General features: G+C 44.2%; 1 protein-coding gene and 1 non-coding gene across 2 annotated transcripts in view; one reads left to right on the top strand and one right to left on the bottom strand.

Annotated features, from left to right (window-relative positions):
- The window catches only part of IPPK (inositol-pentakisphosphate 2-kinase), a 58,119-nt gene that overhangs the window by 3,303 nt on the left and 27,316 nt on the right, over positions 1-27,500 (bottom strand). The window contains exons 7-12 of the mRNA XM_003795041.3: positions 24,247-24,305; positions 23,030-23,102; positions 19,096-19,375; positions 16,540-16,690; positions 15,765-15,867; positions 3,467-3,546 (exon numbers count right to left, since the gene is read on the bottom strand). Coding sequence (XP_003795089.1) covers positions 3,467-3,546; positions 15,765-15,867; positions 16,540-16,690; positions 19,096-19,375; positions 23,030-23,102; positions 24,247-24,305 — 746 coding nt within the window. The remainder of the gene's footprint in view (positions 1-3,466; positions 3,547-15,764; positions 15,868-16,539; positions 16,691-19,095; positions 19,376-23,029; positions 23,103-24,246; positions 24,306-27,500) is intronic.
- Positions 6,268-6,486, top strand: LOC111726970. Its single transcript, XR_002774633.1, has one exon. It is a non-coding gene; the product is annotated as a small nucleolar RNA U3 (small nucleolar RNA).

Raw genomic sequence — 27,500 nt, 5'->3', positions numbered from 1 at the left:
ATTTGGAACAGGAATCAAAGAGAGCAGCAGAGTTGAGGGACGGGAGGCCATGGGTAGCCCTCCCCACAGTTCCAAAATCCCAAAAGGTCAAACATCTGTAGTGACAGGAAGGCAGAACCGACTTAAACCATTTTCTTTTATGACAGGGCAGAGCAGAGCTAGGGAAACCTTTATTTTATGTGGTGTGAGAAGTTTACACACAGTTGACCTATCTATGCGCTATGTATTAATTAAAGTTTATGGATTCAAATTTAGCCTCAGGGTATACTATTCATCTCAAGGATGCAAAGATGGCTAGTGACAAACCCCAGCCTTAGTTTATCTGAGTTATAGAGCACCACTCCCCAGGCCAGGGTCCCCACTCCCTGGAATGTCACTGCTACAGCCTCTGTGCACACTCCTCAGAGCAGACCAAGCCACCTGAGCACACACCCATGACGCTCAAACACCCTGCACCCAGAGGTGTTCTCCAAAGGGAAGCTTCCTGTCTAGTATCTACTGCCCTCTGAAGACCCTTCTCCAAGGCAAGTGCAAAGTGGCTGTGCCTGCAATTGTCTATTCCACTCTTTCTGCTGCAACTTCAAGCCACATCTGCCTCCTTCCACTCTGCCATGTGGGATCTGGGCTGCTCACAGCACCTTGGCCCATGGTCCCTGCTCTCACCTTGGGAACCAATCTCCACAGATAAGGTGGCCTCCCAAGGTAAGGCCCACTTTCCTTCCTCTTCAGAATCCTCCACAAATACACGTCTGAATTTTATGGTCTCTATCCCTTTTAACTTGATCACAGAATTCTAAACTTCTAGATGTTTAACTTCCCCAAAGTCTAAGGTTCATGTCTAACTGGCAAAGTTTCAAACACGAAGCTTATATATGCGTACTTTAAACATGCCACATTCAAGATTTTAAAAAATCTGGCTGGGCACAGTAGCTCACACCTGTAATCTTAGCCCTCTGGAAGGCCGAGGTGGGTGGATTGTTTGAGCTCACAAGTTCAAGACCAGCCTGAGAAAAAAGCAAGACTGTCTCCACTAAAAGAAAAATACCAAGGCAAGTGGATTGCCTGAGCCCAAGAGTGGAGGTTGGTATGAGCTATGATGATACCACAGCAATTGCCCTGGGGCAACAGCTTGAGACTGTCTCAAAAAATAATAATAATAATTAAAATCTCAAATCAACATTGATGAAACACTAAGATTGGGAATGCTTTCAATTATTCTTCCTTATCCTTAATTTGTTGTATCTCCCATCTTTAAATTCTTATTTTTAGAGACAGGGTCTCACTTTGTTGCCCAGGCTGGAGTCCAGTGGCATGATCATACCTCACTGTAACTCTGAACTCGGGGCTCCAATGATCCTCCTGCCTTAGCCTCCTGAGTACCTGGGACTACAGGCACCCACAGCACAACCAGCCTTTAGTTCACATTTATCAGTGCATTTCTTGGTGCATCATGAAATTAGCTCCTCAACCTGAGAAAGTGCTTAGGATGTTAAAAGATAAATAAAAGACCCCAAATACAACTTCAATAAGCAAATGAGTGTAACATAATCTAATAATTTCCTTGCTTTGTACATTAAGACTGTCTGATTTTTCAAATCATGCAGCAGGGCACATCCCCACAGTGTTGGGTCCTCGAAGGGTTCCTCAGATCTGAGTTCCTACAGCGAAATCTTGTGCAACTGTCCTATTCAACTTGTCCCCACACAAGTGGGGTGCCCATTTTATTTCATCCTCTCCACACTGAATGTCCTTTTTTCTCTCAAATCTTTGCCAACAAAAGTAAAGGGGAGAACTGGGTCAGGTTGAGCTCTTCCACTGTGCCCAGCTGTTCACATCCCTGAAATCCTGCCCTGTCCTGTGTCTTATTGTTTCTTTCACTTCAAGCCACTAACAGTCTGTCCCTATTTTTTCTAATAAACCTGAAACATTCTTCCTTTGTCTCCATCAAGAAAGAAAGAACTATATGAATATGGGGAGGGGGGAGGACGGATGGTGGGAGGGTGATTGGTGGGACCGCGCCTATGGTCCATCTTACAGGGGTACATGTGAATCTTTCTAAATGCAGAATATAGATGTCTTCACACAACAACTAAGAAAATGCCACGAAGGCTATGTTGACCAGTTTGGTAAAAATATTTCAAATTGTATATAAAACCAGCACACTGCACCCCATGACTGCATTAATGTACACAGCTATGATTTAATTAAAAAAATAATAATAAATAAAAAAAGAAAGAACTATATGTAGTACCTTAGAACCTTCTGGACATATCCTCCTACCCCTTCCCAGCATGTGAGTTTCTGCTGAGCAGTTGGTCAGGGTACAGTAAGAACTCTAGGCCCTCAGGCCTCTCCTTGTGCAACATTTCCATTTTGACCCCCTTGTGCATTGCGCTGGAAGGGTAAACAGTGTGTCTGACCTTCAGTGGCCTTTCACACCCCTCAGTTAATCTCCGAACAAACCTTTTTGGCAACTTTACCTGAGCACCCTGCATTCAAGCACTTGCCATTTCCCACCTGCACTCTCGGTAAGAAAGGTTAGTGAATATAGTGTCTTTATAGTTTTTGCTCATCTAACACCACCAGCTTGATCCAGCTAAGGGATTCCTTATAACTAAGCACTGGCAACATTTTCTTAGGGGATAAAGGTGTTTTCAACGGAACAGAACAACCTTTTTTTGTATTTCAGTTATGCCCTCTAATGTTCCTCAGTATTTCATATTGGAAAGTGGACAATTCTGTGCCTGCCAGGGAATAAGAAACCTGGGAACTGTTTAGTTCAAAAGCATCAGAAAAATGAATGGCTGACAGCCAGCAACCAAGGTCATCTTGCCCCGGGAACATATTAGAAGAATGTAGAATACTGTACGCATACTGGGTGTAGGCACCCCAGGAGATACTGTCTAATGACCATAAGGTGATTATCAGGTTCTTCCTGAATTCCTAAAAATAAAAGGGGACGGGACAAAAATAACAGCATTCAGAGAAAGAGAACGCACACAAGCTAGTTACTCAAAACAATGTGTTGTGTAAAGGCTTTCAAATAACTGTGACAGTTTAAAAAATTGGCCCATCATGCTGACCTGGTAGAAGACTGAGGAACACGCCCATGAGAACTTACACCACATCTCAAACTCATGGCTGGGACAGGTGCTTGGGTTGCTTTGCGAGAAAGGAATGTGCAACATACTCTCCACACTGTGTTTGAGTCCCTGAGGGATTTCTTGGAAAATTAATAGTAATTTTCAATATAATGGAACAATATTTTTTAGTTATTCTCCATAAGTGTCTGTTGGAATTACAAACTTCTAAAGAGTTAAGAGTTAATAAGCTCCATGTTATCAAGTAGGCCAAAGAGATTATGGTCTCAAGATCTTGTAAGGGAGTTTCTAAATATGGGGAAACTAATTGTCCTATTAACCCACAAAACTCTGCTAAACCAAGGACAAGTAATATGGCGCCTCACCTTGCATCCTGCAGACAAGGGGAGAGTGCGATCATGATGGAGCAGTCCTTGGCAGTCATGGCCACTCTGTACTGCTGCACCTGCAGGAAGAGGTCAGCTCCAGTCACGTAGGAAGCAACGGCACCAAAACAGCTTTCCCACCCACCAGGTACAAGAACTGGCTCCTGTGACAAAAGTGTGGGTGACAGGCCAAGCACTGTGACTCATGCCTGTAATCCTAACACTGTGGGAGGCCAATGTGGGTAGATGGCCTGAGCTCATGGGTTCAAGGTCAGACTAAGCCAGAGTAAGACCCCATCACTAAAAATAGCTGAGCATTGTGGCAGGCGCCTATAGTCCCAGCTAATTCAGGAGGCTGAGGCAAGAGAATTACTTGAGCCCAAGAGTTTGAGGTTACTGTGAGCTATGATGCTACAGCACTCTACCAAGGGCAACAAAGTGAAACTCTGTCTCAAAAAAATAAAATAAAAATAAAAAAGAAGAAGAAGTATGGGGACACTAAACAAGGTAATCAGGAGGTCCCCACTATGAAAGCACCTGAGCCAGCTGCCAGCCAAAGGGCTACTCAGGTGTCGGCCTAGCCCTCTGACCTCTCACTGCAAGCACCCTAATTCCAGACCCTGAAACTTATGACTTGTCTTCAGGAAAGCAATCACAGTCTGCCTTTGGAAGGAAATGCAGTCAGCTGTCTCAGCTGCAGTATGTTGGCCACACTAATGGTACTGAGCAAGCATCACCTGACACTTCTGAAAAGACAGGCGCACAGGGTGTTCAGCTAAGTGTTGCTTAGAAAACATTCTGCACACCAGAATGTCACACCATCTACAGACTGTATGTGTGTTAACTCACTTCATCGTCACAATAGCCTGGCAGTGTCCTACTTTACAGATAAAGAGACAGACACAGAGAATAACCTGTCCCCATACCCTGCTAGTTGATGGCAGGGCTGGGACTCAAGGGAGTGCTTTGGCTCTGAAGTCTGTGCCCTCCATCAAGTGCTCCTGGCTTACAGCCTGACCTGGAGCAACAGCTGGCAGGGCCACCAACTCAACACATGCCATGCTTTCAAGGACCCAACTCACATAAAGCCGTGCTTGTGCTCATGTGTGTATTAGACAGGTAGGGTGCAATCCAAACGGACAGTCACCAAAATGTTCACAATCATCACCTCCACAGAGCAAAATTTGAGGCATTTTTCCCCTTTTCTGTTTTGGACTTTCATATATTGTTTGAATTTTTTTAAGATTGAATAGCTCTGACTTTTATAAAAGTGCACCAGTTACAAAAAAGGAAGATCTTAATACATTATTAGTGGCCTCAACATTCATATTGATGACAGACCATAATCTCTGTCTCCCTTTCATCCATTCCCCTTGATTTCACACAACTGGCAGGATCTACCCTTAGAAAACACATAAGCAGTACCTTCCCAAAGAGACCTAGACAGGAAGGAGTAGGGAGGACCCCAAAGCACAGATTTACCCCAGTCCTATGGACTATTCTAGGGCCTGTGCCTTTTACAGTAGGAGGAAACACATAGCTCCTATCATTTTACACACTATCCATTTAGCTAAGAAATCAATTATTTCACATTACAACATACAAAAAAAAAGTCCAAAAGAATTAAAGAACTAAATACAGAAAGAAGTATAAAATATTTATTAAATCCTTAATGCACTACAAACACTTCTGACCAAGATACAAAACCCAGAAGCCATAAAAGACTCAGATTTGAAAACCTAAAAATTAAACAGTTTAATCTGGGTATAGTGGCATGTGCTATAGTCCCAGCTACTTAGGAGGCTGAAGGGGGAGGATCATTTGAGCCCAGGAGCTCAAGTGTAGCCTAGGCAATACAGCAAGGAACAATCTCTAAAAATAAAAAATAAAAACCTTTTATATGATGCAGTCATAATTCAATGATATAAGACAAATGAAAGACTGAGAGTAAATGTTTGCAACATACATAACAGACATAATATCTGTAATCTTAGCACGCTGAGGCAGGTGGATTGCTTGAGCTCAAGAGTTTGAGACCAGCCTGGGCAAGAATGAGACCCCCATCTCTACTAAAAATAGAAAAACTAGCTGGGCTTAGTGGCACATGCCTGTAGTCCCAGCTATTCAGGAGGCTGAGGCAACAGGATTGCTCAAACACAAGCGTCTGAGGTTGCCATGAGCCATAGTGATGCCATAGCACTCTACCCAGGGCAACAGAGTGAGATTCTGTCCCAAAAAAAAAAAAGATATATATAGTGCTAGAAATCAATATTGAAAAAAAAACTCCCCAAAAGAAGACAAAATAAACTGTCAAAAGAAAAAAGATATGTACAAGAAAAGATGATCAATCTCACTATAAATCAAAGAAATGCAAACAATAAAATATTTTCCACTCATGGGCAAACTGTACACATACACACAGAGTCAGCCCTCCATAGTGATGAATGCCAGATGCACAATACACAGATATAGAAGCTAACTGCATTGCAGATTGTAGACAGGGCATCCTGAAACCAATCCCCCAAGGATACCTACTGATGGACAGCTGCACGCATGTGTACATCTCAGACACAAAAGGAAGGGACTAGACACTTTAACATAGGAAAAAGTAACTGGGGCCAACCCAGGTGCTGAGGCCAACTAAAAAAGGTGGACAAAATATCTGCTCAGAGGCAGAAATAACAAGGAAGAATTGCTAGAACCAAAGAAGACAAAGGCACTGGGCTTGCTTTTCTAAGGCAGAGATATGACACTTCTGGAGGATGGAGCAAAGGGTACTTTTATCAAAATCCCAGGGGTAAAAGATTATACTTTCAGGGATCATTTCTATAGTTCGTTACTAGAGAAGTCTCTCTGAATGTGTAGAGCACCGGAAACCACAAGGAGGTGCAGCGTTCTCTCCTGAGCATGAAGCCAGCTCTTGGTGTTGCTTTACTGCAATTGCCAGTTACATCAAAATTGCCAATGATGATCATTCTTCTCTCCCTTTGGGGGAGTAAGAAGGGAAGAACACAGTCTTAAAAAAAAAAAAAAAAAAACTCTAGGGCTACAGGGACGGTAACTGATGAACCCTTCTTGGGTTAGAACCCAAACACTGCACTTTTTAAGATTAAAAGTGAGCTACAGTTGACAGCCCCTACCAGGAACTGCTCTTTACTTCAAAGAGATCAATCATCAAAACTAGATTAAAATCACTCCAGTTGCTAGTTTTTTCCAGGCCTCTGAAGCAAACCTAAAACTCTCCCTGGAAGAAGATATGATCTGAGGCCTCAAGTGATTTCTAAAATAGTTGTGCATATATAATTTCTGGCACACAAGCAAAATTATGCAGACACAACAAACATAAATGAAAACCACCAAAAATAAGCCAATCAACCAATATGGGAGAGAGGTATATGGTAATCTCTATTACCTTCAACTCAGTTTCACTGAGAACCTAAAATTGTTCAAAAATATAAATACTATTTTTAAAAAATGCAACTGAAGAAAGAAAAAGGGGCAGCACTTGTGGCTCAAAGGAGTAGGGAACCAACCCCATATGCCAGAGGTGGCGGGTTCAAACCCAGCCCCAGCCAAAAAACTGCAAAAAGAAAAAAGAAACACAATAGACAGTGGCGCACATATGGACTCCAGTTATTGGAGGTACTAGATGCATATGCTGCACTGTGTGAAAAATAAAAGAATAACACAGAACTTGAGAGAACTGGGAAACATAAAAATGAATCATGCAGAAACTCTAGAGCTAAAAAATACAAAAATTAACATTAAGAATTTCATAAGGCCAGGTGCAATGGCTCACAACTATAATGCCAGCACTTTGGGAGGCTGAGGTGGAAAGACAGCTTGAGGCTAGGAGTTTAACACCAGCCAAGGGCAACACAATGACACAGTACCTCCCAAAGGTACCACTTTCTAATACTATTACCTTGGGGGTTAGGATTTCAACATATGAAACAAATATTCAGACCATAGCAGAGAGAGGGAGAGAGAAAAAAATAACAAGTATCACACGTCAAGATTAAGAAAACAAAATCACATGTCAGACCTATAAAACATTAAATATAATATCACCAAGAAAAATGGTATCTCAAGTTTTTTTGTGTATTAGAAATTAACTAATCTGCACTTTTATTTATTTATTTTTTTAAGGCAGAATCTTGCTCTGTTATCTAGGCTAGAGTGCAGTGACATCAGTGTAGCTCACCATAACCTCAAACTCCTGGGCTCAAGCGATCCTCCTGCCTCTGCTCCCAAATTGCTGGGACTACAGGTATGTACCACTACACCCAGCTAATTTGTTGTTGTTATAGAGATAGGGTCTCAGTGTCATCCAGGCTGGTCTTGAACTCCTGGTCTTTAACAATCCTCCTGCCTCAGCCTCCCAGAGTGCCACGCCTAGCCTATATGCCAAAATTGTGAAAACATAGATAAAACAGGCAAATTTCTAGAAAAATACAACTTACAAAAATAGCAAGAGAAATAGAAAATCTGAAACTGAGTTCGTAATTTTAAAATGTCCTACAAAGACAACTATGGGCCCAGAAGCTTTCTTCTGTGATTCTATAAAACACTGAAGGAAGAAATAATACCAGTCTGAATCCACCTACCCAGAGAACAGAAAAAAAAGCAAACAAATTCAAATGTTTTGTAAGGCAGGCATATGCCTTGATGCCAAGATCTAATACAGACATTACAAAAAGGGATGGTATACCTCTTAATCACTCACAAGCATGCAAAAATGCCTTAAAAAATTTACAAACCCAGTATCATAACAACACATAAAGAGAATAACACATCACAATAAATTGTACAATTAAACACATAACAGAAAATTGAAAAAAGATCATGATTATCTCAATAGAAACAGAAAAGGCTGGGCAGCACCTGTGGCTCAGTGAGTAGGGCACCGGCCCCATATACTGAGGGTAGCGGGTTCAAACCCGACCCCAGCCAAACTGCAACCAAAAAATAGCTGGGCATTGTGGCAGGTGCCTATATTCTCTGCTACTAGGGAGGCTGAGGCAAGAGAACTGCCTAAACCCAAGAGCTGGAGGCTGCTGTGAGCTGTGATGCCACAGCACTCTACTGAGGGCGACAAAGTGAGACTCTGTCTCAAAAGAAAAGATACAGAAAAGGCATTGATAAAATGCAATATTCATTCTTAGAAAACCTCTTAAGTGGTTCAGCGCCTATAGCTCAAGCAGCTAGGGTACCAGTCACATATACTAGAACTGGCGGGTTCAAATCTAGCCAGGGCCTGTCAAAAGAACAATGACAACTACAACCAAAAAACAGCCGGGTGTTGTGGCGGGTGCCTATAGTTCCAGCTACTTGGGAGGCTGAGGCAAGAGCATCGCTTAAGCCTAAGAGTCTGAGGTTGCTGTGAGTTGTGATGCCACAGTACTCTACCAAGGGTGACAGCATGAGACTCTGTCTCAAAAAAAAAAACCTCTTAAGTCAGGAATAGAAAGAAACTTCTTTAATCTGATAACCATCATTTATTTTAAAAAAGCAAAACAAACCCTACACTAAACAATTTACTTAAGGATAAAATGCTTTCTCACTGAGATTTGGAGTAAGAGTTAAATTCCCACTATCAAAAATTAACTCTATAAAGTGAAGCAAAATACATAAAAGGTACAAGGATTAGAAAGGGAAAAAAGTCAAATTCAGATAATACAATTACCTACAAAGGAATCCAAAAGAAGTTGGAATAATAAGTTATTAATAAGTTAGAAAAGTTGCTGGATATAGGGCCAAAATAGAAAAATCAATTACATTCTTTTTTTTTTTTTTTTTTTTTTTTTTTGAGACGGAGCCTCAAGCTATCCCCCTGGGTAGAGTGCCATGGCGTCACGCTCACAGCAACCTCCATCTCCTGGGCTCAAGCGAGTCTCCTGCCTCTGCCTCCCAAGTAGCTGGGACTACAGGCGCCCACCACAACTCCTGGCCATTTTTTTTTTGGTTGCAGCCATCATTGTTGTTTGGCGGGCCCGGGCTGGGGATCCAAACCCGCCACCTTAGGTGTATGTGACTGGCGCCTTAGCTGCCTGACCCACAGGCGCCGAGCCAAAGCCAACACATTCTTAAAGACGTACTAAAGAATTTGCTCTACTAGATATCAAGACCTGCTATTAGGCAGGCACGGTGGCTCAGACCTATAATCCTACCATTCTGGGAAGCCAAGGCATGTGGATTGCTTGAGCTCAGGAGCTCAAGAGCAGCCTGAACAAGAACGAGACCCCATCTCTACTAAAAATAGAGAAATCAGCCAGGCATTGTGGCAGATATCTGTAGCCCCAGCTACTTGGGGGACTGATGCAAGAGAATTACTTGAGCCCAAGAGTTTGAGGTTGCTGTGAGCTATGATACGATGGCACTCACTCCCAGGGCGACTGAGTGAGACTATGTCTCAAAAAAAAAAAAACAAACCAAAAATCCTTGTTATGACTCTTTAATGTTCAGGACAATTCCTATGGCACAAGGACAATTCTACTCAAAAAGAAAATAAAACCTACCTCATACCATTCCAAAAATCAATTGTTGATGATTATCCACTAAGATGTGAAAGATAAAATAATAAGTTTCTAAAGACAGCACAGGAAAATAATGTCAGGAACTTGAGGTAAAGAAAGACTTCTCAAATAGGAAAAAGACTGGCAAATTATGCTGCTTAAAACTTACGAACTTCTCATCTTATTATTCTCCATTAATGAGAAGACAAGTTGCAAGGTCGAAGAGGAAATCTACAGCATGTATAACAAAGGACTTCTTTCCAGAATATATTAAGAGCTTCAAACCAGTAAGAAAAAGACAGCGCTATCAAAAGAAAAAAAAAAAAACTAGTCAAGGGACTTAAATTGTAACTTAACTATTTCACAAAAAAGGGAATCCAGTGAATGTAGATAAAGTGCTTAATTTTACTTCCACAACAAGGTGCCACTACACACTCACCAATTAAAAAGAATCACAACCAAGAGTTAGAGAAAGTGGAGCAGAAGTTACTCCAAACCTGTTGTAAGGAATGTAAACTGGTAAAACTGTTTTATCGTATCAACTAAAGCTAAATACACTCATCCCTCTGGCCCCCAAATTCCAACCCTAGGTACATATCCAAGAGAAATGTGTGTACATGTATAACAGAAGATCTGTATAAGGATGTTTACAGTAGCTTATAGCCCCAAACTGGGAACAACCTAAATGTCCATAAACAGAACAGATAAACTACAGTACAGTACAGTGAATTCTCACTTAAATTATAGATAGGTGGCTCGGCGCCTGTGGCTCAACTGGCTGAGAAGCTAGCCACATACACCTAAGGTGGCGGGTTCAAATCCAGCCTGGGCCCACCAAACAATGGCAGCTGCAACCAAAAAATAGCCGGGCGTTGTGGCGGGGACCTGTGGTCCCAGCTACTTGGGAGGCTGAGGCAGGAGACTCGTTTGAGCCCAGGAGTTGGAAGTTGCTGTGAGCTGTGATGCCACAGCACACTACCCAGAGGGGCAGCTTGAGGCTCTGTCTCCAAAAAAAAAAAAAAAAAAAAATTATAGATAGGTTACTGGAAACTGGGACTTTAAGTGAAATGATAGGTAACAAAACTTTATTTTTCTCATCATTATAACAAAATGACCTTGAACACAATGATGTTATCTGAGGACCTGCTGTGTAAGTTATTTCACTTAGAATCATGGTTTCCAAGAACCTATCAATGACATTAAGAGAAGACTTACTGTATATCCATTCATGGATCATTTCCACTGAAAATGTGGAAATGTGTGCTCTGGGAGGCCAAGGCAAGGCCTGAGCTAGAGCAAGACCACATCCCTAAAAATAAAAAAAACAGCTGGGTGTTGTGGCAGGCACCTATAGTCCTGGCTACTCAGGAGGCTGAGGCAAGAGGATCACTTGAGCCCATGAGTTTGAGGTTGCTGTGAGTTATGACACCATAGCACTCTACTGGGGGTGACAAAGGGAAACTGTCTCAAAGAAAAAAAAATTTAGGAATAAATTTAATAAAATAAGCACAAAATCTTAGCTTATGCTCTAAAGACTAAGTAAAAATGTGGAAAGAAAACACAGATTTAAATAATTGGAAAAATAGCCTTCTTCATAGATTAGAAGAATTACTACCCAAAATGATATGCAGATGCCCCACAATCCCTATTATAATCTAGCTGGCTCCCTTTTGGAAATTGGCAAGGTGATTCTAAAATTCACACAGAATTATGAAGAGCTACAAATAGCCAAAACAATCTTGACAAAGAAGAACAAAGTTGGAGGACTCACACTTTCCTATTTCAAAGGGCAAAGGGCAATAATAATGCAACAGTAACACAGTGTACTGTATCTGCAGACATATAGATCAACAAAACACAATTGAGTGTCTGGAAATAAACCCATACGCTCATAGTTAATTGCTTTTCTTTTTTTTTGAGACAGAGTTTCACTTTGTTGCCCTACTGTAGCATCACAGCTCATAGCAACCTCAAACTCCTGGGCTTAGGCGATTCTCTTGCCTCAGCCTCCCAAGTAACTGGGATATACAGGCACCCTCCACAACACCTACCTATTTTTTTGTTGCAGTTTGGCCAGGGCTGGGTTCAAACCTACCACCCTTGGTATATGGGGCCAGCGCCCTACCCATTGAGCATAGGCACCACTTGTCAACTGCTTTTCAACAAGGACATTAAGACCATTACATGGGAAAAAACAATCTCTTCAACTGGCTCAGCGCCCGTAGCACAGTGGTTATGGCACCAGCCACATACACCGAGAGTGGTAGGTTCCAACCCAGCCAGGGCCAGCTAAACAACAACTACAACAAAAAATAGCCAGGCATTGTGGCAGGCACCTGTAGTACCAGCTACTCAGGAGGCTGAGGCAAGAGAACACTTAAGCCCGAGAGTTGAAGGTTGCTGTGAGCTGCGACACCACAGTACTCTACAAAGGGCAACACAGTGAGACTCTGTCACAAAAAAAAAAAAACTATCTCTTCAACAAATGGTACTAGAACAACTGGATATCTATATGCAAAAAAATGACATTGTCCCCCTACCTTGAATAATATATATAAATTAAGTCAAACCAGATCTAAGACCTAAATATAAGAGCTAACACTATAAAAACTCTTGGAAGGAAACATAGCGGAAAATCTTCATGACCTTAAATTTAGTAGCAATAAATTCTTAGGTATGACACCAAAAATATGAACAACTTAGGGAAAAAATAAATAAACTGGACTTCATCAAAATTAAAAATGTGCATCAAATACATTAGCAAAAACATGAAAAGACACTGACAGAATGGGAGAAAATATTTGCCAATCATGTATTTGCTAGTACCCAGAATAAACAAAGAATTTGTAGCTCTAGAAGAAGACAAATAACAAAAAGTAGACATAGGATCTGAATAGACATTTCTCCAAAGTAGTTATATAAATGGGCAACAAACACACAAAAAGATGTTTAGTCTTCAGAGACATGCAAATTAAAACCACAACAATATACTACAGTGCGTCCTCTAGGACAGCAAACACCAAAGGGAAAGGTACAAATTAAGTGTTGGTGAGGGGGTGGAAAAATAGGAACCTTCATACACTGATAATTGGAAGGTAAAAATACAATGGTTTTGGAAAACAGCCTGGTAGGTCCTCAAAAATTAAAATAAAGTTGCCATTGGACTCAACAATTCTACTCCTAGGTATATAACCCAGAAAAGTGAAAATATATATCCATGCAAAAACTTATACATAAATGTTTATAGCAGCACTGATCAGAGTAGCCAAAAAGTAGAATCAACAAAATATCCATAAACTGATGAATGGATATGTCCACACAGTGGGTGATGTGTAGTATGTCCACACAATGGAGTACTAAGGAGCCATAAAAAGGGATAAAGTATATGCTACAATATGGATGAACCTCAAAAACATTATACTAAGTGAAAGAAGCCAACTACAAGGACCACACATTAAATGACTCAATTTACATGCACTATCTGGAACAGACAAGTCTATAGAGATAAAAGTAAATAAGTGGTAACTTAGGGCTAGGGGAATGGGGAGACAATGGGATGACAGATAAAGGGTATGGGTTTTACTGAAGTTATGGAAATCTCCTGTGATGATGGCTGCACATATCTGTCAATACAGTAATAACCACTGCACCATACACTTTGTGTTAATCGTATGGTGTATAAATTATATCTCAACAAAGTGATTATAGAAAAAAGAAATAGAAAGATCTGAGGTGTAAGAATGTCAGGCAATGATATGGGTAAACTCATGGATAAGTCTAAACAACCATCATTATAAAATACTCTAAATTGAGACTTTAAAAAAAGTATAAGACCAACAGAACACTGCACAATAACTGCATGTAAATTGGGAGAGACAACTGTAATTAAGTGTCCCAAGACCTTATATTGTATAGGGAGTAGGGGTGTTAATTAGTTAATTAACTTTAGACTTTAAATACATGGGTGACTATGAATGTTTTGAACGAAAGTTTTGAGATACACTGTGTTATGGTCCATTAGATCACTTCCAAGATGCACAGTCAACAGCATCCTTTCTGGTTCACCTATGTAAGTGTCAACTTGCTTGGTTTATTGGGATTGCCAGGAGGGTTTCATTTGTTTCCACCCATGTAGATTTTATGTTTTTTGATTTTTGTGTATCTTAAAACTTTTGTAATGAACCATCTATGGAGGGTCAAATTGGCTAAGAAACCACTAGTTAGAAATAGGAGGTGTAACTTCCAAACCAGCAGAGCCAAGAATAGAATTTTTAAAAAACCAAGCAAAAGTATACAACAGCCAGCAAACTAGGCCAGGGGCCAAATCCAGCTCATCACCACTTGTTTGTGTACATAAAGCTTTCCTAGGACACAGCCCTGCTTGTTTCACTTTATCTGTGCTTGCTTCTCAGCTACAAAGGCAGACTTGAGTAGCTGCAACAGGGACCAGATGGCTCACAATGCCTGACTCTCTGGCCCTTTACAGAGTCTGCTGACCTTGCTATAGAATACCACACAACAGAAGCAAGCAAGAGTTACCGTGGGCCGCAGGCTCCTGAGCACTAAAATGAAGACAGTAGTCCCTCCTCTCTTCAGAAGTACATAGTTCAACCAGATAAACAATATGAGTGAAAGAACTTTTGTGTAGGAATGTTCTCAACCCACTCCCCAGCTTCACCTTTGCAATCACCCTCTTTAGATTCGACTACCAGAACCTAACTTCCTAAAAGAGAAAAAGAACAGATGCTTCTTTCTATTCCAACACAAAAAGACCTCAAGCCCTGTGTATGTGGTTTCCTACCCCAATGGTAACACACTGCAAAACTACACTACAATATCATGGCTACATCAGTGACAATCCATGCTCTTAATTAAAACTGCCCAGTTTTTACATGTATTCGTGTGGGGGGGGTGGGGGGTGTATGTGTGATCATGTGTAGGTCAACCACCATCTAGATACAAAACAGTACAATCACCACAGGGATCCCTCACTTTGACCTATCATAACTACACGCACCTGCCTCTCCCCTTCTCCCCAACACATAGCAACCACTAATCTTCAAGAACATTATATATGGATCGGGCCTGTGGCTCAAGTGGCTAAGGCGCCAGCCACATACACCTAAGGTGGCAGGTTCAAATCCAGCCCGGGCCCACCAAACAACAATGACGGCTGTAACCAAAAAATAGCTGGGCATTGTGGCGGGCGCCTTGTAGTCCCAGCTACTTGGGAGGCAGAGGCAGGAGACTCGCTTGAGCCCAGGAGTTGGAGGTTGCTGTGAGCTGTGATGCCACGGCACTCTACCCAGGGGGATAGCTTGAGGCTCTGTCTAAAAAAAAAAAAGAACATTATATAAACAGAATCATACAGTGCGTAACCTTTGGGGTTTGGTTTTTGTCACTCAGCAAAGTCCCTGGGTGATCCATCCAGGCTGGTGTATGTTGGTAGTTTATTCCTCTTTGTTGCTGAGCAGATTTCTGTGGTATGGATGTGCCATAGTATGTCCAACTTCTCGTGGGTCTCCCATGGAAAGATGAGGGTTGTTCCCAGCTAAATGTACCATCCCCTGTCCTAGTCTAGGGGATGGTACATTTAGGGGATGGTACAGTCTAGGGGAAATATCAGCTAATATCCCCTAGTCTATCTAGGGGAAATATCAGGATCTTTTATTATTAGATCCTCAACTTTTTTGCTCTAACTCTGTAGTAGGTAGTGGAAAAAACCCAAGTTAGTGCTAAGAGCCAAAGAAGCACATAATGTGTTTCTGGATGAATCTTCCCACCTTTGTTAGTGCAAAGGCCACTGTCCCGTCATCCTCAGTGGAAAGATCAAGGAGCTTCTGGTAAAATGCTTCATCATAAGGCCCATCTATTTGTAACGTTTTTCTGAAAAATAAAACAATAAAAACAGGATGACAGAGTCGCCTGGTCTGTTTACATGGTCTACCATCCTATAACACTATTTAACAATCACATATTTTGTTTTTTAAAAAACACCTAAATAACCCTGGCTCTGAAGCATCAAGGTTTTAAGCAGAACCTGGCAAGACCAGAGCCAGTGAGCCCTGAAACTAAGACCTCTCCTGTTCCTCACAAGTGGTGTCCTGGGTCAGAGATGGAAGTGAAGGCTTCGTGAGGAAGGGACAGGATCAGGGACCCCGCCCCCAGACACTGTAGGTGTGGACTGCAGACACCTCCAGCGGGAGCCCAGGGTCTGAGACTCCACTGAATGCAGAAGCTCAGAGCTGCAGGAGCAGTTGCCCCGCTGGTGGAGCCACACTGCCCTCTACAGGCTCAGCCCTGACTCAGGATGTTGGAATCGCCAAGTTCACAGAGGAGCTTTCTTTTCTAGAAAACAGTAAGCATTTATGTCACATAGATCCTGGTCCTCCCTCACAAGGCCCTGAATTCCCAAGCCAAACGTTGGCGCCTAGGGGCAAGGGGCGGTGGCCTGCATTGTCATCCTGGGAAGCTAGGACCTGGGAGGTTCATTCTGATCCTGTCCACACCCATGGCCTCCCCTCAGGGCTGTCCAGGAGGGAGACTACCCAGCCTCACCTCTCCTCTGGAAACTCTTCCAGGTACTGCTCGACCCGGTTGTACAGAGGGTAGAGGCCTTCGATGTCCAGCAGGTCCAACATCTGCACCTGGAGGGTTTTGTACAGAAGACAGCCCTTCGGTAACCCCGAGCGCTCTGGGGTGTTTTTTCCTACCAAGAACATCAGGGGAAAACGAGAGCAAGTTGATTATCAAAGATTGAAGAACGTAGAGGGAGACAAAGGCCAGTGCAGACCTCAGTCTGGGCTCAGCCACATGGGTGTTGCCACAGGCAAGGACTAGGCACCAGTGATGTGCCCACTGCCAAGGATGGGACCAGCTTGTACCACGCAAGATGCACCAGGCTGTGCACAAAGGAAAAGGTGAGAAACCCGAGCATCTCACTTTGCGCCTTGCCTTTCTGAACACAATTCTCCTTCTCAGGACAGTCTTTAAATTCCACCACAACAGCCACAGAAATCTTTATTCTAAGAGGAGGCACAAAATTTCAAAAGATCTTGCTGACACTCCCCAACCTGCAAGACCACTAAGGGAGGACAATCCTGGGACCCATCTGCAGAGTTAAGAGCCATGCAAAAGCTCGGAACTGGCCACATTGACAGTGGACACTGGCCAAAGCTACTGCTGACAAAGACCTGTTACCATTAAGACAAATGCAGAAACAAAACTCCGTTCAAAACCCATGGCTCGGCTCGGTGCCTGTGGCTCAAGTGGCTAAGGCACCAGCCATGTACACCCAAGGTGGCAGGTTCGAATCCAGCCCAGGCCCACCAAACAACAATGATGGATGCACCCCAAAAATAGCCGGGCGTTGCGGCGGGCGCCTGTGGTCCCAGCTACTTGGGAGGCTGAGGCAGGAGACTCGCTTGAGCCCAGGCGTTGGAGGTTGCAGTGAGCTGAGATGCCACAGCACTCTACCCAGGGGGACAGCTTGAGGCTCCTGTCTCAAAAAAAATAAAAATTAAAAATTAAAAAAACCCATGGCTCTCTGATACCTGCTGTAGACAAGGTGCCAAATGAGCTTGGGGAGATACCAAGCCCCAGACCAACTCTAACCTCTGAAGGGAGCAATCATCTTTTGTAAAGAACCACAGGTGAAGGTGGTAAAGAACGTGCCCACGCAGGGCACGACAACAACCATGGCCTCCTGTGGATCCTGGCAGGACCCTACCCTTAAACACCAACCACACTCACTGGGCTCTACTACCAACAAGACACTCTGGGCCACACCAGAACAGAAGAAAACAGGAATAAAAGTTGGTTACAGAAAGGCCATTTGTGGTGGCTCACACCAGTAATCCTAGCACTCTGGGAGGCTGAGCTCAGGAGTTCAAGACCAGCCTGAGCAAGAAAGAATTCCTCACCCCTGTCTCTACTAAAAATTGAAAAACTAGTTGGGAGTGGTGGTAGGCATCTTTAGTCCCAGCTACGGGAGAGGTTAAGGCAGGAGTTATCACCTGAACCCAGGAGTCTGAGGTTGTTGTGAGCTACAAAGATTCCTGGGCAACAGAGTAAGACTCTGTCTCAAAGAAAAAAAAAAGGGATGGTTATATCCATGCAGTGAAATACCTACCTACACAAAGTCAATACAAGTTGAATAAATACATTTGCTAATACAGACATAAAATTTATGCTAATTAAAAAAATCAAGTTATAAAAACAAGTAGAGTGTGAGCTTATTGTTTTAAAAATCAAATTTCCCATGGATTGTGCTTATTCCTGGGAATATGTCTGGGAAGGTCTGAGGAGGCCCAGGTGCTATGGCACCTACTCTCAGTGTCCCAGACCACCTCAGCAACTGGTGCCATAAAGCAGTTACATGGGCCAGATGATGTAAATAATTTTAACATAATTTTCTGAAAATGATCAGGAATCACTTTTGTAATAAGAAAAAATCCCCCAGAATTTACCTGTGGTAAGAAAACTTCAACATGGAGGCAAAGAGGAAGGCAGAGGCCTGAAAACTGGATTTCTAGTCACCCATAAGCAGAGCTGCTGTCTTCAAGCTGCCCTTAGGTTCCGAGAGACCACAAGGGTCTCTACACAGAGTCACAAGCAACTTTAGCTCATGAGACACCAGATCTACCTGTCTGGGAGCACCCATTGCCCATGGGTCTCAAGCACCTTTGTCTTTACCCCAAGTTAGTGAAGACACTCCAAAGTGGTCAGATCCCCTCTCAAGGACTTTATGCCTCATTTCTCTACGTCAAAACAACAGGCTGAGGAAAACCCGCCTCCAGGGTTGCAATGAAGATCAAACGTAGTTGAAAACACTTTATAAATGACAGAGAGGAGGCACAAACATACGGACAATACATATTTGAAAAATCCTACAGCCCAAGGGTGTCCTGCAATTTACAAACCCAGATAAAGGGCAAGAAAGGGAGTCCCCACCCAGGTGTGACAAGCCCTGGGTGGAGAGTGACATTGGTGAGCCCTAATAGAATCAGGTGGTGCCCACAGACACACCATGAAACCAGGTCACTTTGCCAACTCTATCTGGCCACCCATGGCCCTGCATCCCCCACCACCTGCCCACAGAAAGCCAGGCCCTACCTTGGCAATGCAGGCTCCTGCTAAAAGGGCTGGCTTCACAGACACGTGGGCCTCGAGGCCCTGGCCCCAGTCTCAGGGCCCCTGCCCGGCCTTTGTCCGAGCTGCTCAGCAGCGCCCGGGTGATGACGTGCACCAGCTCCCGGATCACAGCCCTTGTGCAGTGGGGCCCACTGGTCAGGCCATTGGAAGGGAAGAAGAACGGCTTCAGATGGTGCGCAAGCTCACTCCAGTCAGCCACTGGGCTCCGGGCATCTTTGCAGCCATAAATCAGCTCACCATTCTTTAGGCAGGGAAATGAGAGAGGGAAACATCAATCCAACAAGTTTGTAGGACAATACTTCAGTGACCCCACTGGCAGGCCAGGCATAGGGGTGTTAGCAAAGGGCCGTACTGTGTAGACTGTCCCATCTGGAGTTGCCACACGCTTTAGCTCCTTCAGGGAAGCCTACCCTCATGTGCCATCAACCAAAAGCCAAACCCCAATGAAAATGAAAAGAAGGAAAAGTTTCCAAACACTGAAGGCCAGGCTAGGTGCACTGGCTCACGCCTATAATCCTAGCCCTCTGGGAGGCCAAGGCAGAAAGATTATTTGAGGCTAAGAGTTGAAGATCAGCCTGTCAGGACAACAATGAGATCCTGTCTCTAAAAACATAGAAAAATTAGCCAAGCATGGCGGCGTGCACCTGTAGTCCCAGCTACTCAGGAGCTGAGAGGAGGATCGCTTGAGCCCAGAAGTTTGAAGTTGCTATAAGCTCTGATGACACCACTGAACTATATATCCTGAGTAACAGAGTGAGACAGAATCAAACAAAAAAGCCCATGAAGACCAGCACCCTCAAGCAATGATCCACATTTGGAAGCCATGAATAAATACTCTCAGCACAAAGCAACAAACTCCCAAAGTTACCAGCCCAGCTACTTTGGACAAGAGACTCAGCTCTTGAGTAAGCAACTGTGAGGATGTTGGTCTCCAGTCACTGCCAGCACCTCGGGGGAGTATGAGCTGGGCTCAGGGCCACACCCCAGGGCAACCCTAGGGCCATGGGTACAGCCTGAGGCAAAGCCAGTGAGAGAAACTGCCCGAGTCACTGGTATGGAAACCTCATGTTTGAGAAAGTCCTGCCTTCTTAAGCCAACCCAGCAAAAACTCTTTACAGCACTAATTAATGTTGACTCAGATGTTCCCAGGCTGTGGGCAGGGACATCTGTGCCATATCCAGTGAGCCTGATGCCAACTTTTATGAGGGTCTAGGTGGTAGCTGAGGAAAAGAACCACCAAAAGCAGCAGCCAACCCAAAGAGAGTGGTAAACCAGTTTGACCCTCATTCCTTTATCCCTAAAATGGCAAATTTAGCACCTCCAGGACAACCCCTAATAACCCTTGCCTCCTCGTGACACACCCCAGAGTCCTCTTCACACTCCATCAGTGTGACCAACAGAATATGAGTAGAAACAGTAGCACACCAACTACAAGATCAAATTACAAAAGATCCTATGGCCTCCATCTTGGTGGCTCTCCTGGGATCACAGAGGCCACACTAGGTAGTCCTGTAGAGTCCCACGAGGCTATCCATGAGGCCACTGGCCCCAAGCAGGCCTTCAGGTGAACCCAGCCTCCAGGGAGGCCAGACCAGAACCAGATAAGCTGATCCTCACCTCCTGGCCCCAGAATCCATGAGGGAACAAGTAGTTGTTCCAAGCTAAGTTCTGTGACAATTAGCCAGCACAAATGAGGACCATCCCGGCTCTTAAGGTGTGGGTGGGCTTTTAGCTCTCACTGGGTCCTGTGGCACCTTCCCTGAGAGTTTCCTGTTCAGGGCACTATCTAAGCCCTGACACACAAAAACCACTGCTCACCACACAGACAGGGGCTAGAAGGACGTGTTGGCATGGGGAGGCAGACAGGAGGTGGGCTGGGGGTCACGACTGAGGCCCAAAGCAGAGCTGCCTGTGCCCACAGGGAAGCTGGCCCCCTCATCCAGGCCTGTGGCAGGTGAGGGACTCCTCCCAAAGGCCTCTCCCCCAGCACCAGGGCTCCAGAAGTAAAGGGCAGTATGAGTATGGAATGCAGGTGGACGGCGTTTGACGCCTACAAAACAGATGCCATGAATTCAGGCAGCAGAGCAGTGGCTCCATGTCAAACAGTGCTCACATGCTCCAAGCCCCCAAAGTCTCTGATCAGAGTGTCTAGTGTAGGGTCACTGACCACAACCTAGGCAACGTCTCCAAAAAATATGAAATAAATATTTTTCTATAATAAAATAAAATAAAACAAAAATAGAAAAAATTAGCAAGTGTAGTGGTGCATGCCTACAGTCCCAACTACTTAGGAGGCAGGAGAATTCAACATTTGAGCCCAGGAGTATGAGGCTGCAGTGATGCCACTGCACTTTACCCAGGATGACAGAGTGAGACTCTCCAAAAAACAAAAAGAAAGAAACAGCCGTTCTGTGTCACCTCTCTTAATCCATTTCCTTTGAAACTATTCATTAATCCTCAGGATTTTTCCATGCTGATTTTAACAGAGACAGCAGACAGAGTCCTAGGCCCCAGGGACCTATGGTATAAACCTGACAGGGTCAGAAAAAGGTCCACTTGCGACAATGTCAGCCTCAGTACAGGCTTCTAACACATCTCCCAAAGAAAAAGAATCTTTTCCTTAAGTCCTGTTTTAAAAACTGCCTTTGAAATATCTTCTTTCTCTGGCTCGGCGCCTATAGGTCAACCGGCTAAGATGCCAGCCATGTACACCTAAGGCTGCGGGTTCGAATCCCCAGCCCGGACCCGCCAAAACAACAATGACAGCTGCAACCAAAAAATAGCCAGGCGTTGTGGCGGGCGCCTGTGGTCCCAGCTACTTGGGAGGCGGAGGCAGGAGACTCGCTTGAGCCCAGGAGTTGGAGGTTGCTGTGAGCTGTAATGCCATGGCACTCTACCCAGGGGGATAGCTTGAGGCTCTGTCTCAAAAAAAAAAAAAAAAAAAGAAAGAAATATCTTCTTTCTCTAGATTTGGGAAGGTGGAGGCAGATGGGGAATAAAATTCACTCACTCTGACAGCGGCCATGACAGCAGGATTTCTGAGCCAGGTCAAAGGAAGGGGATCAAGAACAAGCTCCCTCCCACCCACTGCTGTGGGGTGTACAGTGGGCCACAGCCACAAGGAGCAGCAAGAAAAATGAACAGGGCTTCAGTTCATCAGTTACTTCCTCTGGACCAAGACACAGGGAGCTGAGAGGCTCATGCACAGTAATCTGCCTCCTTACACGACCTCAGTGCTGGGACCCTATCCCCAGCTATCACTTTAATGTGATAGTTCATTAGTCTAGGACCAGGTCTGGAGCAATGACAAGGGAGACTCCAGGGTGCATGGTTCCAACATAGGCAAAAGACACATTCTCCAGACTGCCACCCAGATCAGTCCTGCCCCCCACCTTATCTCCTTCTTCCCCACAGACTCTCTTCTGCCAATCCCCAACCTGCCCAGCTCCACCTCCTCCTCTTCCCACTTGGATCCCACTGCCAACAGCAGACCAGAAAGCACCAGGGTTAGGTCAGGACGCCAGACAGTGCCAAAGCCATCTCATCCAGGTGTTACCTGTCTGCAAATCAGGGGAGACTGAGACCTGCCTAGTAGTAGCCAAGGTTTCAATAACATGCACTTCAGGGACAAAGACAACCTGGGGTCACACAGGTGTTGTGCTTAGGGAAAGGGTCTCAGAAAAAGTTCATGCCAAGTTCTGGGGCTGGAAGTGTGTAAGCCAATAGGAATGTGTGAACAACTGTGTGGACAGGAGGACCCCAAAGGAGACGTCAGACATGCAGGACTATACCTGAGGCAGCCAAGCCTGGCACCCTCATCTGTATGGTCACCCAAATCCTATCATCACATGTAGCAAGTTCACCCTTAAACAGCCATAAAATAGAAGCAGCTTACCTTAAATATCTTCAAGTTGTTCTGTGCCTCCTGCAGCAAACTCTTCAAGGCAAAGTGCATTCTCTGTTTGTTTCTAAAAGGGGAAAGGATTGGCATGCTTTAGAAGCAGCTGGGATTGACCTGTCTCTGCACAGGCACCCATCTGCTTGCAGCTCAGAGGACATGTTGGGCGCTCCTAGGGCTAAGCTGGGAAACCCAGAGCCTGCCTTGGTCCAGTGACATTCCCCTCACTACAGCCTCTCCAAGGCACAAGGGGAGTTGAGGCTTTGGTTGCTGCTCTCCCCAGCAGGTCACAGATGTGGCTCCATAACTAGGCATGTGCCCATCAGAGGCAGCGGGAAGAGGTGGCCCTGACCCCTGGGCCCAAGGGACACGTGAGGGACCCTGGCTGAGGCAGGGGGAGAAGGAGGCAGGAGCCTCCACCACCAGCCTCCCTGACCATGAAGGCTCTGGCCCAGGGACTATGCCCTGGGCTGCCCCAGGCACACAGCATCCTGGGTGCACAGCAATGCTGCAGGGCCACAGAGAATGAGGGGTAGGCCCACATGGGCCACAGAGACCCAAGAGCCCAGCCAACAGCTGCACCAGAGCAGCAGACTTTTTAATATATTCAGACTAGCAAGAGATCAAAGACATAAATAATCGAACTATAAGAATCCAGATGGGTCGGTTCGGCGCCTGTGGCTCAAGCGGCTAAGGCGCCAGCCACATACACCTAAGGTGGCAGGTTCGAATCCCCAGCCCGGGCCCGCCAAACAACAATGATGGCTGCAACCAAAAAAATGGCCGGGCATTGTGGCGGGCGCCTGTAGTCCCAGCTACTTGGGAGGCTGAGGCAGGAGACTCACTTGAGCCCAGGAGTTGGAGGTTGCTGTGAGCTGTGATGCCATGGCACTCTACCCAGGGGGATAGCTTGAGGCTCTGTCTCAAAAAAAAAAAATCCAGATGGGTGAGAGTCAAGAGTCTTCAACTCTGGTGACAATTTGGATGACAGAAAAACCAGGAAGTCAGCAACCAACTCAAGTTGTGAGCACAAAGCTGGGGGTAGAGAAGGCATTGATGGCTAAGGAAACCCCTGAAGAATAAGGGCACCCCCCACCCCAGGCTCACCTCACAAATCCCCCGACCCATCCCCACCTCAGAGGACACCCTGTAGGATACCACCTCCACCTACAGAGAATGTGACACAAGAGGACAAAGGAGATGTGTTCCCTTACCCTGAGTAGAGATCGAGCGGACAGTATTTACTTATCTGCTTCCACTTTCCAGTTGCTACCTGTTAAAATACCAACATGAGGCCATCAAATGACTGGCAGTTGTGGCTGCCCTCTTCCAGCAAGAACACACAGAATACCAGAAGTGATGGGAGACAATTAAGACAGGACAGCCCTGCCCCAGAAAAGATGCCACCTTTACAGCGACACGTCACTAAGTGGGGGAGGATACAACCTGACTGACTTCCAAGGAAGCCTTGGCCTTTCTGAGACCCAACCCTTCACACAAGCGAGGAGGAAAGCAGCAGTCACATTAAAATTACAGGTCTAGATTTTGGTAGCGAGATTAACAATCTTTAAAGTTATAATATCCAGTAATAGGCTAACAAGTAATTTCATGCAGCCAATGGGAAGATAAACTGCCATAACCTTTCAAAAGGCAACTTGGTGGTATATATCAAAATTTTAAATGTGCATGTCCCCTAACTTGGCAAACTGACAAGGAAACTAGAAAAACTAGCACAGGGTAAGACGTACAGAGACCAGATGTCCACTGCAGTCATAATGATAGCAATAACACCTTGGGACCAAGAGAGACAGTCATCAGCAAGGAAAGACTCAGTCACAGCCACCCGCTCAGTGGGGTCAACACACCGCTCACTATCTGCTAAATGAAGGAGTGAATAAATGATACACAGCCACTCCCAGAAGAGGCAGGGCTAAGAACCACCAAGATTTATTCAAGGCAAAAACAAATGGTACAACAGTATACGTACAATGAGGTCATTCTTTTTTTTTTTTTTTTTTTTAGATAGAGTCTCACTTATGTCTCCCTGGTAGAGCCTTGGTGTCCTCATAGCTCACAGCAACCTCAGTCTCTTTGGCTCAAGAAATCCTCCTGCCTCAGCATCCCAAGTAGCTGGGACCACAGGTGCCCACCATGATGGCTAGTTACATGATGTCACTTTTGCTTTAAAAATGGTATATTTGCAAATATACATGCATGCATCCAAATATGCACAGAAAAGTGAAAAAAGCAATTAGCAAGCAAAATACATATAGCATGATCACATTTTTGCCTTATAAATAGGTCATATACACACAGGCATGCAAACATTAGAACACATGGAGAGAAAGGCACCTCTGTGTCATTTCTACCCAAACCATATACATATTTTTTTGGCATAGGAAGAAGTCTAGAAAGATATACAAACTGAAAATATGAGTTATCTGGGAAGGCAGGTGGCCCATTTCATACAATGTCTTATTTTACCAGTTACATGAGCAGGTTTTGCTTCAGAGCAAAAAATACTTCTAAAAAATCTGTCATATGTCGACAGCAAATGGTGACAATGAAAATCACCTCCCAACAGGAATGACTCATATATTTTCTTTTCCCAAGAGCCTAGAAAGTTAGAACACTACCAAAAAAAAAAAAAAGGAAGAGTAATGTTGGTCAACTTCCAGAGTTCACCAAAATTTTTGATTCTAACCACTGTGTCAGTTTTCTAAGAAAATTAACCAAAGACTTGCAACAAGCCAGGAAGCACTTACTGAAGAAAAACAGCCAGAGGAAGAACAGTGAGCATTTGGCACTTTATATGCACTGTTCCACCCCCATCTCTAGCTCCAAAGGCATTCTGAAAACCAACCGCTATAGTCAGTGAAAACCAGCAGCCTGACAGCCCCGGAGTAGGGAGAACTCGGCAGGAGCATTTCCAAAGCCTCACTGTCAGAGGACTGTCATTTCACCTGTCTCGTGGTTCCCAAGAAGATCCCATTTGCAAGGCAGCCTTCACTGACCTGACTCAGAGCTCACCCAGTGCAGGAAGCCTTTTCCCAGGGGCATTTGTCAAAAATATTTAGAGGTAGTTGTTTAACTTTGTGGCTTCCTGAGTTAGTGGGTAACAGTGGGAGCAAACATTAGGCTGACATAAAGCTAAAAAGAAAAAGGAGAGTAACAAAGACGTACACAGAGGCTTTGAAAAGCTCCAACTTATTACTGTTGATCTAGAAAGCCATGCACAGGCTCAGGAAAAACCTGAGAGGGCCCTCAGCTCTGAGCTGTCAATCACACTGCTGAGTGCTGGGTTGGCCCCAATACCCACGCAGAATCCCTGGGCAAAGGCTGGGAGACTTGCTGGTTCCAGGCACTCAAGAAAATATCTATAAAGTACTAGCCATCCTCTAAGTGAACTGAACAGAGACTTTAGTGGCCATACATGACCAAGAACACAGATTTCACAAAAGCATCACAGGAAAGTCACTAAATAAACAATAATAATTATCAGAAGAGGCATCCTCAGGAGGGAGTAGAATCTAAATTCCAGAGTGACAGCACTATATTCTTTAAAATGTCCACTTTCAACGATATAGTGCAAAGAAACAAGAAAGTATGACCCATACATAAGGAAAAAAGCAATCAACAGACTGCCCTGAGGAGACCCAGACATTGGACTTACTTAGACTTAAATCAACTATTTTAAATATGCTTAGAGTTCAAGGAAACCAGGGACAAAGAACTAAAGGAAATAAGGAGAGTAATATCTCAACAAATGGAGACTGTCAAGAAAGAAAAGTTATAAAAAAGGAACCGAAAAGAAAAAGAAACTAAATAGAAATTCTGTAGTTGAAACCCACAATAACCAAAATGAAAAAGTAACTAGAGGAGCTTAATAGCAAACTGAGTAGGGGAAAGAGATAATCAGGGAATTTTAGGATAAAGCCTAAGAGATCCACACCCAGACACATCATTCTCAAACTGTCAAAGAACAACAACAAAAGAGAGAATCTTAAAAATCAGCAAAAGAGAAGTAACTCAATTCATGCACAAAGAATCCTAAGATTAACAGCTGATTTCTCATTAGAAACCATGGAGGCCTGAAGACAGGGTATGATATATCCTCAGTGCTAAAAGAAAAAGACTGTCATCCAAAAACTCTAGATCTAATAAAATTATCCTTTGAAAATGAAGAAGAAAATAAGACATTGCCAGATAAACAATGACTAAAAGAATGTGCTGTTAGCAAACGTGCCATACAAGAAATAATTAATATGAAAAGGAGTCCTTTGGGCTGAAATGAAAGATACTAGACACAAACACAAAACCATAAGAAATAAATGGCACCAGTGAAGGTAACTACATAGGAAGCATAAAAGAAGGTACAAATAGGCTCGACGCCTATAGCTCAACCGGCTAAGGTGCCAGCCACGTACACCTAAGGTGGCGGGTTCGAATCCCCAGCCCGGACCCGCCA

This window comes from Otolemur garnettii, unplaced genomic scaffold (genome assembly GCF_000181295.1).
Source record: "Otolemur garnettii isolate 467f Iridium unplaced genomic scaffold, OtoGar3 scaffold00088, whole genome shotgun sequence".
NCBI lineage: Eukaryota > Metazoa > Chordata > Mammalia > Primates > Galagidae > Otolemur > Otolemur garnettii.
The sequence above is the reverse complement of the archived record's forward strand: the minus strand, read 5'-3'. Positions and strand labels throughout refer to the sequence as shown.